The 14676-nt window shown below is 43.7% G+C and overlaps 1 protein-coding gene across 4 annotated transcripts in view; it reads right to left on the reverse strand.

Moving 5' to 3' along the window:
- Window positions 1-14676, reverse strand: part of LOC146863399 (C-type lectin domain family 4 member F-like) — a 657369-nt gene that overhangs the window by 448555 nt on the left and 194138 nt on the right. For 3 of the 4 annotated variants that reach the window (XM_085642825.1, XM_085642824.1, XM_085642827.1), the window contains exon 3: window positions 4753-4860. The exons of the other annotated variant lie outside the window; for it this stretch is intronic. In XM_085642825.1, the coding sequence (XP_085498951.1) occupies window positions 4753-4860 (108 nt within the window). The remainder of the gene's footprint in view (window positions 1-4752; window positions 4861-14676) is intronic. 4 annotated transcript variants of the gene reach the window in all.

Below are 14676 nucleotides of genomic sequence, written 5' to 3' on the forward strand. Positions count from 1 at the left end.
ATATGTAGATTACTTTCTCCAACCTCATATGATCGCTCTGCCATCCTTCATCAAGGATACTGGGGATTTTTTAACTAAAATCAAGGCAATTGGTTGGCAATCTTCTTTTGTTCTAATTACACTTGACATAGCTTCCCTTTACACCAGCATTTTACATTCACAAGGGTTGATAGCTGTCAAACATTTTCTAGATTCCCGTTCCATCAATTTCAAGGACCACAATACCATGCTCCTTCAAATGATCGAACTTTGTCTCAATAATAATCTATTTTTGTTTAATAAAGTACTATTCAAACAGTTGAGGGGTGTGGCTATGGGGGCATGTTTCTCTCCAACCTATGCCTGCCTTTTGGTCGGTTGGTGGGAGGAACATGTCCTCAGGGCCAACCATAAAGACATATGGGATGCACACATCCGGTATTATGGCAGATACATAGACGATATTTTTATCGTCTGGGAAGGTTCCAAAGAGGAGGCCTCCTCATTTGTAGCCTCCATTAATAACAACACAATGAACTTACAGTTTACGGCTACCATTAGCACTGAGAGGGTGGAGTTCCTGGATGTGGAAGTGTTCATTATGGACCAACACATAGAAACTAAACTTCATAGGAAATCCACTGCTGGTAACTCTATCTTACATGCCAGCAGTGCACACCCACCACATCTCATACGTAGCATACCCTACGGGGAATATCTTCGTCTACGCTGCATTTGTAGCCGTCAATGTGACTTAGATCAATGCCAACAGGAGGCTACTAACCGGTTCCTTGCCCGTGGGTACAAACTGGATAATCTTAAAAAAGCCCTTGACAAAGCCAATCTTTGTTCTCGGGAAATCTGCCTAAACACCGGACAGCCTCTGACTATTAGTTCTAGTTTGGAGGTGGACACAGAGGTCACTCAACCTATTAGGCTCATTACCACGTTTTGTAAACAACACAAAAGCCTGCGACATATTATTTACAAGCACTGGCCCATTGTTTTAACTGACATGACTCTGAAATTTTTACTGCCCAATCTACCAAACATCACTTTCAGGAGAGCACCCTCTATGAGGGATGCGTTGGTCAAATCCAATCCTGAAGTCACGGAAAAGATCACGTGGCTGACACGCTTTGGCTTTTTCAAATGTGCCTCATGCCGCGCGTGCAAATTCGGAATTAACATTTCTGAATATTGCACTGCATTTAGCAATGTTCCGGTACAAATCAAACAACATTTCACGTGCCGCACTGACTTTGCGGTCTACGTGTTAGAGTGTACCTGTCACTTAAGATATGTGGGGAGCACCAAACTACCGGTTTTCAATCGCATTTTACAACATCTTCGTGCGATTGTCAACTCGGACCCCACATATCCCGTTGCCCGTCACTTTAAAGCCATTCATGCCAACAAGGTCAGTGACCTAATCTATTTTGTGATTGGGGCGGTACCACCTTCAATTCGGGGGGGTAACAGAGAAAAACAATTACGCCAGTTGGAATCCTCTTTCATCCTATTATTGGACACTAAGATGCCAAATGGGATGAACACGAGTGAGGATTTGCATAATTTCTTGTAGAATATGTTTCAGTTTGAATCTTTTATCTGCAATCTGAATGTGGCTATTCCAACAGCACTCACAACTTCAAAATTAGCGGTTTTTTCTGTTACTGGTAGTTTTGTATAGTATGAGTATCCACTCTAATGCTTCTTGCTCAAGTCTTTTTGTTTCATTCCCCTTTTTGTATTTATTAATTTTGTTTATCCCCATTTATGCTTTCAATTTCAATTTTTATTTTTATTTGTTCTTTAACCTTTTTTTGAGAGTGTGTTATTTGTAGATTTAAGGAATGAATTATTGTTGTTTCTTTCTAAAAACATGCGAACCGTGGTGAAGATTTGTAAAACCAGCATTTTAGCACTTAAGGGCACTTGCCCTGTATTCTATATGCTATGAACTGCTTTGTTGCATTCTATTTATCAATTTGTTTCTTTAACCCGGTTACTTATGTTTTTGACTGATTTGCGGCATCCCTTTAAGGAAAACACACTCCAATTTGTAATTTGTAGTATTTCAGTTATGTCTATTAACTCCAGCATCATGATTGGGTGAAACTGATTTTAAATTGGATGGTCCGGCACCAGCGCGTCAGGTGATCAAGATCGCGGAGGCGATCGAAACGCGTCTGAGGCGGACACTTGTCTGACAAATGAATTAAACGTCAGAATTGAAAATTTGGATTCGTTTTCTGTCTTTACTTCTGGGCGTCAGCATTGTGCATGGTGAAGAGGTCCTTACCTGCCTTCAGCTCCCTTTGTTTCATTGGGGAGCTCAGGACTTTGCTTTTATATATATATATATATATATACATATATATATATATATATATATATATATATATATAGGCAAGTTGTTTTACATGATTCATTTGACATCTGGGAAATCTTTCTGTTAGAGAGTGTTACACTAATAAAACCCCACGCTTTCTTCTGAAAACTGTCTTTTGATGTGCCTCATTTCATGAGTGTGGAGACCCCTTTCCAGGTGCTTTCTTGCTTTACAGCATGCCTCTGCTGGGGAGTGCTGAATTTCTTTTATTTGGGAGTGTAAAGCAAGACACCGTGTTGTGGCTGCCTAGAGAATATGCACAAAGTGTAGCTGTCACCTAGCTCAGACATGTATTGGAGACAGGCTGCAAAGCAAGAATTATAAGCACTGAGAAATGGGCACTTAAAAATCCAACTTTACCAGTAAGTTTGATTTATCATTACTATTCTAAACATACTAAACATGGCCACGTCACTCCTATATGATCAGGAATTACCCTGTAAAAGTATATAAGGGAATTCCCAATGCTAGCCTAGGAGAGAAGTATAAATCAAAAAGTAGTGCTTAGAACCAAATAGCGCTAAGGGGTTTCTTGAGGTTGCGCTGGACTGGGGTAAATACATAGTTCAGGTCAACCGCGATGGATGGCAGGCCGGTTACAGGGCTCACGCAAGTCTCACTGAAAAAAGTAGCTTAGATGGGAGAAGCGGCTACGTTGAAGACTGAATACGTTGGTTAAAATTTGTGCAGGGAATGGAGCCTTCGTCGATGAACCCCTTTTCGATGCAGGCTGTGAATCGTAGTAGAGCAGCACTGTCTGTTTTTTGTCGAGCTGTGCAATTTGTCAAAGTGATGTCGTCGATCAGCTACTGCATCGGCGTCGAAGGCCAATGTGCCGGTTCCGATCAACGCAAAGCCATTACTGCCTCAATTATGCAGGTTCTTCACAGCAGAAGCTCATTTTCAAGGACGCTATATTGGATTGGCACCACTTGGCAGGGCAGAACTCATAAATGGCAGAGTCCAGGTGCTGGTGCAGGGTTGTAGAAAGTCTTTGATGTTCCTGAGAATTCAGAACAGGGGGCAAACCAGCAAGTCAGATAGGTCCAGTCCTATTCCTCAGTAGCAAGTATCAGGCAACAGGCAGCACATCATGGTAGAAAAGGAGTTCTTCCAGATTAACAGTCCCAGAGAGTGGAAGTCCTTGTAGCAGCACATCAGTCCTTCTTCTTAGCAGAGTTCTTCACGGGTCCAGAATTGTTCTGTCTTGCTGGGGTCAGAGACTGAGTACTTATTCAAATGTGCCTTTAAAGTGCAGGTGACTTCAAAGCAGGCCCTTGAAGTGCACAGGTCTCACTTTCATCCGAGCCCTGGCTCCAGACTAGCTATGGGGGGTAAATCAGCCCTTTGTGTGGGGACAGGACACTATCTGTTCAGATGTGGGTGTCAGTTCCTCCCTCTCTTCCTGCCCAGGAAGATCCATCAGAATGCAGATGAGTTCTCAGAGACACCTAACCTTACTGTGTTTGCAGCTATCTAGAGGGAATGCACAAAGTGTAGCTGTCACCCACCCCAGATGTGTATTGGATATAGACTGCAAGGCACACAGAGCAGTAAGAACAGAGAAATGCCCACTCTCTGAAAGAGGCATTTTGAAAATAGTAATGTTAATTCCAACTTTACCACTAAAGAAGATTTATCATTATCATTCCAAAAATCTGAAACATGATGCAGCTACTCATTTCTAATCAGGAATAACACCTTAAAAGTGCATTAAGGAATTCCCAATGTTAATATATGAAAGGAGTTGGCCTCACAGTAGTGAAAAACTAATTTAACTGTTTGTCACTACCAGGACATGTAGAACATAAAGGTACATGTCCTACCTTTCATTTACACAGCACCCTGCCCATAGGACTACCTAGGGCCTACCTTAGGGATGACCTATGCATAAAAAAAGGGGAGTGTAAGGCTTGGCAAGTAGTTTTAAATGTCAAGTCATTGTTGCAGTAAACTGCGTACACAGGGCCTGCAGTGGCAGGCCTGAAACAGGCTTGAAAGGCTACTTCTGTGGATGGGTGGCACAAGCAGTGTTGCATGCCCACTAGTAGCATGTAATTTACAGGCTCTAGATAAATGGGATACTTGTTTACAAGGGACTTATAAGTAAATAAAATATGCCAAACAGGTATAAACCAATCAAACCATGTTTAGGGTGAGAGCACATGCACTTTAGCATTGATTAGCAGTGGTAAAGTGCCCAGAGTCCTAAAGCCAGCAAAAAGAAGGTCAGAAAAATAGTTAGGGGAAGACAAAACGTTTAGGGATATCCCTGCAGCAAGGGGCAGGTCCAACACACACACACAGACACACACACAGGTATGCAAGCACACACTCACACACACACGAAACACCATACATCACGGTTTAGTACTCACCAGCGAGATCTCGTTCTGAAAAAAATGAGGAATTCTGCATTTGGAATGAGTCAATAATTTTTCTAGTCTCCTTATCGACATCTTTCAAATAAATCTGCATCAGAAAATCTGAAAAAGATGATTTTATGTTACTAATGGCCATTTGTGAGTATCAGGCATACCTTTAAAGGCATTCAGGACCATTCAAATTGAGAATTGTTGGCATTACATCTATTTAGCTATGAATTTGGAAAGTGCAAAACTAGCAAATTAGATGACAGAGGATATGCCTCTACCCTACTGAAACTGCACACTCACTATTACTTTGCATCTACAGAAAGAGAGAAATAATGCAGTGGAGGGACTGTTTGCAAAAATGTTGGTGTACATGCAATAGACTACAAAGCAAGGCTGAATGGATGAGGGCAATTGTAGTGTGCAGTTAACAGAGCTCTTAGTTCTGTAGTCTTGAGGAAGAATGGAAATTTAGGAGGGATTTCTTGACTGGTTCTTGTAATTGTATATCCTGGTCTGGTGCACAGTTCTCCCAGTAGAGTCATTACAGTTGAACAAAGTACTTACACTGCACCGGTGGCCACGAAGGATACCTTAAATCCATCATGGAATCTATACTTTTTCAAAGGTGAAATGCTCATGGGAATGTGTATCCTGGTGTCTGGAAGCTCCTATTGTCCGGAGAGACTGGCACACTATCGAAAATAAGGGAGGCGTAAATGTAAAATGGGAAACCAGTGCACCTCTCCCAATCATGAGTTACAGCTAGTTTTAGGGAGAGGGAAAGGACAGTCCCAGTCTTCCAAAACAAACACCACCATCTTGTCCAAGACACCCAGGTGATGTTAATTGGATGCACCAAGCAATCCAAATACAAACATGGAACTCCACAAACACATCAGCTATGCACAGGCATACCCACTACATGTTCCAGACATGATGATGACCAAGGACTCTGTTTTTAGAGACAGAATGGACTTTATAGGGCAGGAGCTGGTAGACAGTCCCGTGAGGAGTACATGTCAACATGTCTGTGCTCCAGAAGAGAAGCCTGCTCCTAACACTGCCACTCTTCAAAGACTTGGGGGCATATCAGCAGGCGATAATTATCGCTAAGCGCACTTAGCGCTAGGATAATTATCACCAGCTAACGTGGATTTTTATAGCTGAGATAGCTTGCTATTAGCAACGCTTATCTCAAAAGCGATAAAAATCCTAGCGCTAGCTGCCAAACGTGAGATTATCGCTGGAAACCCAGCGATAATCCCACGAAGTTTGGCAATAGCTTGCTGATAGGGCCTCAAACACTTAGCCATGATACCCACCTTCCATAGGATATCATGGCTAAGTCAGTTTCAAAGCAGGCGTAAAGAAAGTAGCGATAACAGAGGTGATCGCTACTTTTCTTGTTGCTATGCTGCTTTGCGTGAGGCTTGATAATAGGAGAAATGTCGCTTAGCGACATTTTCCCCTTAGCCTGAGGAGGAACGCCCACTTTGCATCTCATTAGAGATGCAAAGATGGGCGTTAGGAATTCAGGCGCTAAGGCAAGGTTTCACGCGATAGCGTGACCTTGCTAATATAGCGATACAATTATCACCGCTTTTCGGCCTTGTAGATATGCCCCTAGGTAGACAGGGCTCAAACCACTCTCACAAAAGGGAGTGCACTTTGGATAACCCTGATGACAGAGCCCAACTCTGATGTCTCAAAAAAATAACACAGCGCACCTCCAGACTGTTGAGTCCATTGACATAAAATAAACACAGCTGTCCAGAAAACACATAAGAGAAGGTGGCATAGCTTCAAAAAGCTACATGGAGGACATTTATCCCAACAGTGAGTGAGTACATTTCTGTAACATGCCTGGTGGTGCTAACAATGGCAAAGACAACATTGACTAAACACTCAAGGGTATACTTACAAGGGGTAATCGCCACCAGAATGTCACTTTTTTTTATGTTCCGGTAGCGATAACACCTTTACTTTATTTACAAGGTGGCGTTAAGCCACTTAACGTGGCTTAATGCCGCTTTGTAAATAATGCCCCTATTCATGCAGCACTTAGTGTGAAATGGTCAGGCAATGGGTGTTGCAGTGGGCGTTCTGCCGCAATACCCATTGCTTTTTTAGACTGCCCATTATTTACAAGGCTGGCATAAATATGGGGCAGCGCAAAAATAAGATCAGGGAAAACCTGACCTTCAACTGGCACAATGAAGAGAAATTATTACTTTTTCGTTGGTTTTGCTGTTTCTATATGTACTGTGTTGTGCAGCACACATAGAAACAGCAAAACGTCGATAGTGATTGTTCATGTGCAGGAAGGGATTAGGATTGAGGTCTGCTGTGTCGTGTAGTTGCCTCTAATCCGTAGGACCTGCGCATTTGTTTGGACTGCATACACTTTGAGTGAGGTGCCTAGAATGATTCCATGCAAAAACAACAGTTGATGGACAGAATGCAGAACAATGTCATACATTTACCCCAGTACAGAGATCTGGGCCTAAATCCATCGTTTTTTTGCTCACCATGCCATTCCAGTTTGAACCCAGCCATATGCAAATCAGTCTTGACCCTGTGCCTCATGGGAACAGTCCAGCCCGAACTGCGAAGACAGGTCCTCCCTGGACTGGAACCAAGCATCCTAGAACCGGTTTCGGGGTATCACCCCTCTTCAGCCAGGATAGCTTGATTCCAGTGGCATGCAGAGCACGGGACTCACGTCTGAGCATACCCGTCCCCCTCGGGGTGACAAATGCAAAACAACAGTTGATGGACAGAATGCAGAACAATGTCATACATTCACCCCAGTACAGAGATCTGGGCCTGAATCCATCGTTTGTTTGCTCACCATGCCATTCCAGTTTGAACCCAGCCATATGCAAATCAGTCTTGACCCTGTGCCTCATGGGAACAGTCCAGCCCGAACTGCCAAGCCAGGTCCTTCCTGGACTGGAACAAAGCATCCTAGGACCAGTTTCGGGGTTTCACCCCTCTTCAGCCAGGATAGCTTGATTCCAGTGGCATGGAGAGCACGGGACTCACGTCTGAGCATACCCGTCCCACTCGGGGTGACAAATGCAAAAACAACAGTTGATGGACAGAACGCAGAACAATGCCATACATTCACCCCAGTACAGAGATCTGGGCCTAAATCTATCGTTTTTTTGCTCACCATGCCATTCCAATTTGAACCCAGCTATATACAAATCAATCTTGACCCTGTGGCTGTGCCTCATGGGAACAGTCCAACACGAACTGCCAAGCCAGGTCCTCCCTGGACTGGAACCAAGCATCCTAGGACCGGTTTCGGGGTTTCACCCCTCTTCAGCCAGGATAGCTTGATTCCAGTGGCATGGAGAGCACGGGACTCACATCTGAGCATACCCGTCCCACTCGGTGTGACAAATGCAAAAACAATAGTTGATGGACAGAATGCAGAACAATGTCATACATTCACCCCAGTACAGAGATCTGGGCCTAAATCCATCGATTTTTTGCTCACCATGCCATTCCAGTTTGAACCCAGCCATATGCAAATCAGTCTTGACCCTGTGCCTCATGGGAACAGTCTAGACCGAACTGCCAAACCAGGTCCTCCCTGGAGTCAAGCTATCCTGGCTGAAGAGGGGTGAAACCCCGAAATCGGTCCTAGGATGCTTGATTTCGGTCCAGGGAAGACATGGCTTGGCAGTTCGGGCTGGACTGTTCCTATGAGGAACAGGGTCAAGACTGATTTGCATATGGCCATGTCTGAACTGGGATGGCGTGGTGAGCAGAATAACGATGGATTAAACCCAGATCTGTGACTGGGGGTGAATGTTTTGCCAATGTGCAACATTCCATCCATCATCTTGTGTGTGTTTAGAATGATTCCAAGCACTGCTGCAGAATCTGTTGGCCTAGAGACCAGCTAGCTCACTGTGCCACCATAGGCCCCCCTAACCTGAACACGGAGCCAATGGTTTCTGACAACCACTGAAGATGGCAACCCTGACCCCTCAGGGATCATCGTAATAGATCACAACCCTTCTGCTCAGTCACTCGTGCTCTTTGCTCTCAGAGAAATATACAGCGAATGCACAATGGGCTGTTTTCAATATATTTATTGAACCAACGTTTTTCTTGTATAAAATGCATGTCCTGCGATAATCAGTGGACAGGAGGAGATGAAAGTGATTACAAGCACCAAAAGAGTAAAGAGCAGACATAGTTCCGCCATAGTGCTAAGACAGTGTATATAGTCAGGCATATAAAACAAGGTAGCAATCAGGTGTACTCCTACTATGCAAACCCTACTTTGTGTGTGTCTTGAGTGTGTGTAGGTGTAGAGACAAGAAACCCCCCTTGGGATAATCCAACCCCATTACCTGGTGTGGGAGATATTGTAGGACCCCGCCCTAGTCATGAACTGAACACCCCTCACCGAGATGTCAGACAGCTCTGTGGTGAAGTCTCAGCATGAACGGACCCTCAGTGTCAGCTAAAGGGCCTCCTCTGCTAATCCAATGAGATGCTTATTATTTATAATACAAAGCATCCTTGTGGGATGTATGATAAAGGCATGACTGGATAAACTACGTGTGCCTCTAACACACAGCCTAAACCACAAATGTGTCTTAACCACGCATTCCTTTACCACGCATGCCTTTACCACGTAATTATGTGATAAAGGCATTAATGGTAAAGGGTACTGTGTGGCTAAAGTCGCGAACTCCCTCCCCTGCCCTAAGCTACAAACTCTCCACTTGCCCCTCTCCCCGTCCTGAGGTCCAAATACCCCTACCACACCCCAACCCCCACGCTGTGCCTAACCCTTAAAAACTACCGCAAACCCCTCCCAACCCCTTGTGCTGTTCCTATAACTACCCCAATCCATTTCACTGCACTTTGGCAAACCCCTATTTCAAAAAACTACCCGACACCCAGCCCTAAAAGCTACCCGCCCTCCCCTAAACCCAAAAAACTACCCCAACTACCCTTTCCCCTCCCCTGCCCTGAGACCTAAAACCCTATCTCTTAACTCTGTCCCTTAACCTGACCATCTGGCCCTAAAAACTGCCCCCAACCTCCAGCCCTGATACCCTACCACACCCCAACCCCCACACTGTGCCTAACACTTAAATACAACCGCAACCCCCTCCCAACCCCTTGTGCTGTCCCTACAACTACACCAACCCCTTTCACTGCACTTTGGCAAACCCCTATTTTAAAAAACTGCCCGACCCCCAGCCCTAAAAGCTATCCCGCCCTCCTCTAAACCCAAAAAACTACCCCAACTATCCTTTCCCCTCCCCTGCCCTGAGGCCTAAAACCCTATCTCTTAACTCTGTCCCTTAACCTGACCCCCTGGCCCTAAAAACTTCCCCCAACCTCCAGCCCTGAAAACTAGCCCCGAACCCCCCAGCCCTGAAAACTACCTCCAACTCTAGTTCATTGGCTCACCTTTAAAACGACTCGCGGCCCCCGCTTCGCGGGAGCCGCTCGAGCTTGGGACTTTGTTTCTGCCATTTACATCGGATTATTGCCAGTGCTTGTTTGTGGGCGTGAGGGACTGCGAGGCCTTCCAGCGGTATAATTAACATCACCTGAGGTCTCTTCCCGGACACTCCCCCCTCTTCCTTTTTGCATGCTATAAAGATCAACCATTATTACGCCCCGCGGAACGCCCGCGGGATGCGCGCCGGGCGAAGCCCGGGCCAAGGGCGGGCCCGTTTAAGCCCGTTAAAGACCGATTAAGACCGGACCGGGCCATCCCCCTAATACTTCTAAAGCTATATACTGTAATTATTATATTTCTCTCGCTATTGTCTGGCAATCTGTTGTTTCACTATTTATAGCAACTATGGCAGCCACAAGAGCAAGAGGTAGTAGGAGCAAAATAGCAATGGACTCAATCAGCATAACTGGCACTTTGGATAACTTTATTGTTAGAGCAAATTCTGTAATTGATCAAGGGATTGCACTCATGGAACGTAGAGTCTCCCAGAAGTTGGCACTAGCAAAACGTTCCTCTATGGGTCATTTTGCCTCAGTTAAAACTCCAATCAAACAAATTAAAGATTCGGTTCCCACAGACACTCAGGCGGTTCGTCAGAGTCTCCCTAACACGGTGGACCTGTCAGTATCAGCTTCTGAACTTATTTCTGTCTTAGAAACAGACAGGTCCTCGATTTCTTGTCATGATTCTTTGTTAGAAGTTTCAACTGAGATCCAGCGGAGGGGGATTAGTGAGGGAGCAATACCTAAATCCTTAAAAAATGTCAAGAAAAGAAAAGTTAAAAATGCAAAGAAAACTAAGAAATGCCAGAAACCGACAGTGCCCGTGGAAAAGGTGACCCATGAGCCACTTTTAAGCGTTCAAGAGGGGGGACAAAAACAAAAAAAGGTTGTTTGTAGTAACTCTCGGCCAGACATGAATAATGATATCATGGACACCGAACGCATAAACGTCTCCCCCAGTTTGACTCCAACCATTACGGCCACTGAGGCAGATATCAAAATTTTAGACCATATGAGTAAATTATTTAAATTGTATTTCTCCCCATTAGAGGTCAGATTAAAATGCGTCGAAAGACAGCTAACTGAATTGACTGCTCTTATTAAGCCTCTGAGCAAGTCCGGAGTACAAAGAGATGGAGAAAGGAAGCTAATCCTTAACAATAATTCAATGAGGGATATGCGGTCAAACAAAAGTCCAACCTCTAAAGAGTCTGTTTTAATAATTGATCCCACCGTACATGAGACAAAGTCACCTATTAATGTTAGCAAATCTACTCAAATCATCAGACAGAAGGCTATTACATCTAGAAATACTGCTCTGGTCTCTAAGGGAAATCATACTGGAAGGTTATTGCCGCAGTACCTACCTATCGACTTGCCTCCGGAAGTAACCCCTTATCTGGTGATTCTGACTGGGGTACCAGAGCTGAAGGAGGATGTAGAGGAGCCCACAGGATCTTTGAAAAATAAGGTACAGCATTGGCTCAATTTAAGACGGCCACTGCCTCCCAACAGGTCGAGTAAGATCCTAATGGTGCGTAGAGTTCCATGGGTAGGCCAAGGTAAAAAAACCATTGAGGGGGACTGTATCTTGGTAAATTTTTGCGACCCGGGTACGGTCGATTACATCTGCTCATGGGACAACCAATATATCAACGAAGGTATTGCAACCAAGCGTCTGTCCTTTTTTTATCCACCTAGAAACCGCCATGAACCAGTCTTCGACCAAAGCTGGGGAATGGTAGGCCCTCAAGATAGCATAGTAGACAGGTGGGAGGGGGGTTGGCAAAAAATTATAGAAGCACGCCCAATGGATATTTGGAGAGGAATACCAACCGATAACAGGTTTAGTTGCCTGGAACTGGTCGATTGACTCCCTTTGTCCACTACTTCCAAGGGTGTCTTCAGTGGAGATTCTAGTGAGTCAACTGAAAGAGGAAACCACTTACCAAATGAAAACCTAGGGATCATATCTGAGAGATCAGAATCCGAGGTAGAAGTGAGGTATACTACTCCACGACTTATAACAGAGGAGCCATTTAGTGGAGATTTTTCAAGACCTATAAATATTGATCCTGAATATGTACTGCCCAGCCAACAATCCCCAATATGCCGAGGAAGGGATGAAGGAGCTAAATCCCTACAGTTAGAATTAGGTGGTGGTATCGAGAATCTCCTTGTTATGGAGACGATAAGAGACCCCAAATGTAGCAAGCTAGCCTTGTTATCATGGAACATCGCGGGCCTTTCAAATAAGATAATGGACCCAATTTTCATACACTTCATTGATAGATACGATGTCATTTGCTTGCAAGAGACTTGGGAAAATAAAGAGATCCATCTTGAAGGGTACCGCACATATTCCACTCCTGCAGTTCAGTCCAGGAGGGGTAGATCTTCGGGTGGCCTCTGTACATATATTTCTAACATTGTAAACGCGTCCATAAAGCTCTTGACTAATGACGGTCATGTTTTTTATCAGATCCTCTCTCTCCTTTTTGGTGGGAAACGACAAATCATCTTAGTAAATTTTTATAATAATGTTCCAAAGGAAGATTATAAACGCGTTTTTGAGGATCTAAACAATTTGCTACATTATGGGACAGACGTGGAGCATAAAGACATGTGTATTATATTGTCTGGTGATTTTAATTGTCATTTATGCCCACATAGTAGTACGGCTACTTGCGGATTCTTAAATCTATCAGGAGAATGTTGTACTCATTTTGAGCACTCAACGTTGGGTAATTTATTGAACGTTTTAATTCACGATTGGAATTTGGGATTTGTGAATGAGCTTTGCAACCCACAAATTAGTTTTCAACCTACATTTAACGGGCATGGTCTGCGTTCCACAATAGATTTTATATTAACTACTACTAGCCATTGCTACAACATCCTCACGTTCAATACAGAGGATATTGCTATGATCACTTTCCCCTTAGCACTATACTTGACATTGGAATGAGCAATGGAACAATACCAAACATAGTAGAAAATCTTTATGGTTATTCCATCCATCTGGCGAAAAGAAATGGATACGTAATAAAATGGAAAATGGTTGATCCTATTAACTTCCTGCATAGTCTAATTACTGACCAATATTCTAACATTATGACTTGCTTGGAAGATTCTCCAGATCCAAATGCGGTCATTACAGCGTTCCATAAGATTGCTACGCATATATCCAATAATCTGACTGGAACGCATAGAGAAGGGGGGGGATCAAAATCAGAGGGCTGGTTTAATTCTGAATGTAGTAAAGCTCATGCAAACTTGAAACTATCCCTAAAAAAAACGCCTAGAAGCCAATCAGACGTTAGAGCAGCCAGATTAGCATATAAACTTACATTACGTAAACGAAAACTAGAGATTAAGGAGAATGCCTGGGCTGCCTTAATAAAGGCATCTTGTTTGAGAGATAATACCGCGTTTTGGAAAGCAGTAAATGCTCCGTTTTTCGTGGATAGAAAAGATGACGTGATAGACTTGGCAATTGAACAATCTGTTTGGATAGATCACTTTACTGAACTCTATAAGAAGGATGATTTGCCTAGCCCACAAACTACCTGTCAAAATATGTTGAATAATAGTGTGCCCATTTCAACTGTTGGCTTCCCTCTGGAGATTTCATTTTCTGTCACGGAGATGGAGTTAGCTTTATCTGAGAGCTCAAAAAACAAAGCCCCAGGACCGGATGCGATTCCCATAGATTTATTCAAGGAAAATATCTCCCTTTGGGCCCCGCTCCTGACCAATTTATTAAACTGCTATAATAAAAAGGGATTTCCTTTGACTTGGCAGGAAGCGATAATTGTCCCTATTTTCAAAAAGGGAGACCGTAACGACCCTAAATGTTACAGGCCTATTTCGCTGCTCGATTCACTGATGAAAGTAGCAGGTAGACTTATCCTAAACAGATTACAACTATGGGCTAAGGACAGTAACATTCTTTCCAAATTTCAGTATGGCTTTAAGGAAGGATTAGGCACAGTCGAAGAAGGACTTAATTTAGCTATAGTAACTGCAAAATACACGATAGCTAAAAAGGGTAACCTCTTCATGACCTTTGTCGACTTAAGCTCAGCCTTTGACTGCTTAAGCCATGAGGTTTTGTGGGCTACTCTAACTGCACTTGGTATTGATTCGAACATCTTGAATTTCATTAAAGAGTTGTATCAAGGAGCAGGAGCAAAGGTCCGTTTTGACAAAAAAGGGGAATGCACAAATAAATTTCCTATTATGAAAGGTGTACGCCAGGGTTGTATCCTGGCTCCCTTTCTTTTTAATTTATATATAATTGGAGTGGCGGATTTCTTATTAAAGCAGAAAGTAGATTATCCCAAAATAAATGGCGAGGCTGTCCCTATTTTATTATACGCAGATGATGCGGTTATCATGGCCAGAACCCAATTAGGCCTCCAA

Source organism: Triturus cristatus, chromosome 2_2, assembly GCF_964204655.1.
Source record: "Triturus cristatus chromosome 2_2, aTriCri1.1, whole genome shotgun sequence".
NCBI lineage: Eukaryota > Metazoa > Chordata > Amphibia > Caudata > Salamandridae > Triturus > Triturus cristatus.